The sequence below is a fragment of the Penaeus monodon genome, chromosome 15 (genome assembly GCF_015228065.2).
Source record: "Penaeus monodon isolate SGIC_2016 chromosome 15, NSTDA_Pmon_1, whole genome shotgun sequence".
In the NCBI taxonomy this organism is placed as follows: Eukaryota; Metazoa; Arthropoda; class Malacostraca; order Decapoda; family Penaeidae; genus Penaeus; species Penaeus monodon.
In genome coordinates, this window is record NC_051400.1 from 41,491,727 (window position 1) to 41,493,583 (window position 1,857).

Sequence of the window (1,857 nt, forward strand, 5' to 3'; positions counted from 1 at the left end):
GAGACATAAATTGAGTAAACACAATTCATCGCTTTATCGCCTCTTCTCTATTGTCGACTCATTCTTCTTCAGAAGAGAGGTGAATACGTAAACCAGCCAGTCCTCGTTTTCCTCAGCCCTCAGGAGCGGCCTCAGGGCTTCAATTTCCCTTTCCTGCAGCGACAGGTGCGTTCGAGATTCTCCTTATGCTTTAAAGAAGGTTGTTTTCTTGGTGGAATGACATGTTCCCTCTGGAAGCTGTAACTGGTTCTATATTTGTCTGTGCAGAAGCGTGAAGTCGTGTACGACGCGCCTGTTGTGGAGAAGATGGTGGCGAAGGTGAAGGCAAAGATCGGCAACATCACTTGCGTTTTGAAGAAACTGAACTATGTAAGTAAAGGAAACAGAACTTCCAAATGCTCAGTTTGTTGACTAAATCTTGCATGACACTAGTCCTCGGATGCTTTTTTACTTGTCAAACTACTCCTGCATCTGTCGATCAGCTGGAAGAGGACTTTGACGTGAACTACGACTTCTTGAGGGAGGAACTGCGAACGTCCGTCTTGTTCGAAGCTCTGGACGGCGGCGTGAAGGCGGATCTCATCGCGGCGCTCGATTACTGCGAGGAATTTACGGTAAGTGGAACAGGGAAAGAATAGAGGAATGAAGGAATGAGAGTGAGGAAGAGAGCACAAAACAGAGAAGAGAAATTACTCGTCACACCCTCAGCCTAAACGCTATACCCTTTTACCCCGTAGCAATACCTTCCCCTTGACAAGTCCCCGATGCCCAAGAAGCTGCAGAAGATGCTTGCCTTCCTGAAGTGTGAAAGGAAGACCCGACTGGGCGTGTGCATGAAGCACGACTTCATGAAGCACCTGGACAAGTTCGACGTGTCTGCCATCCAGAAGAAGGGCGAGGGCGAGGGCGAGGTGGCAGAGAAGCTCGTCCACCTCATGTGGGGCCTCGACGCCGACGACGAACTCCGGCTCTACTGAAGGGCCGCTCGAGTCGAAAAGGCGTCTCTGATTCACAGTGACGCTTTCATGTAAAAGCACAGAGGTTATGCGTATGGTCCACTGCATGGTTTGTGAGGTCAACATGAAATGACTATGAATTATACAACAATGAAAATAAACGTAAAACTACACTATAATATCGGAAACTTATTAAAATATCCTAGTGCACAAATATAGTAAGAGGCTTACCTTCTGTTGCAGTATGGCAGATTATTGCCTTGTACATAGACATGGAAAAAGGAAAGCAGATATTCAGATGAATAAACTTCGGGAACCAAAACGTCTACCACAAATTCATGGCTGCCACCTATGAGCACACGTTACCCCATCATATCTTACAAAACAGAAATTTACCTAACAAATATTCACACGCACTGAAAAAAAAAATACTTCACACCCTCAACAGGGATTCCACAAATACCTGCTTCAACAATGAAATCTCACAAACTCCTTTCAAATTGACGCTAATTAATCATCATTGGATTGGCGATCCTACACCTTCGATTCTAAACAGCATCCGAACGTAATGGAACTTAATTATAATACATTCTACACCTAACAAAACAACAAGGAAAACAAACAGTTGGTGATATTTATCACTGGACACACGGTTTCTGCAGCGCCTACATTCCAGGATAACAGGGATATATTCGACCATGGTAAATGGCCAAAACCTTCATTCTTTTATGGGTCCTTTGATTGTTTACTATATCTATACATCCTTGTTATTCTACGTTTATATATCATTTTTTCTTTACTGGCTTCGTTATTAAAGCACGGAGACCTGAGAGATTAGCATACTTGGATGCTGTTGATTAAATAAATTAGGAAAATAAGATAAGGTATCTTAGTGATGTGG

General features: G+C 43.6%; 1 protein-coding gene across 1 annotated transcript in view; it reads left to right on the forward strand.

Moving 5' to 3' along the window:
* The window catches only part of LOC119582181, a 1,614-nt gene extending 479 nt beyond the window's left edge, over positions 1 to 1,135 (forward strand). The window contains exons 3-6 of the mRNA XM_037930418.1: positions 73 to 165; positions 268 to 369; positions 483 to 614; positions 738 to 1,135. Coding sequence (XP_037786346.1) covers positions 73 to 165; positions 268 to 369; positions 483 to 614; positions 738 to 977 — 567 coding nt within the window. The 3' untranslated portion in view covers positions 978 to 1,135. The remainder of the gene's footprint in view (positions 1 to 72; positions 166 to 267; positions 370 to 482; positions 615 to 737) is intronic.
* The last annotated feature ends 722 nt before the right edge of the window (positions 1,136 to 1,857 follow it).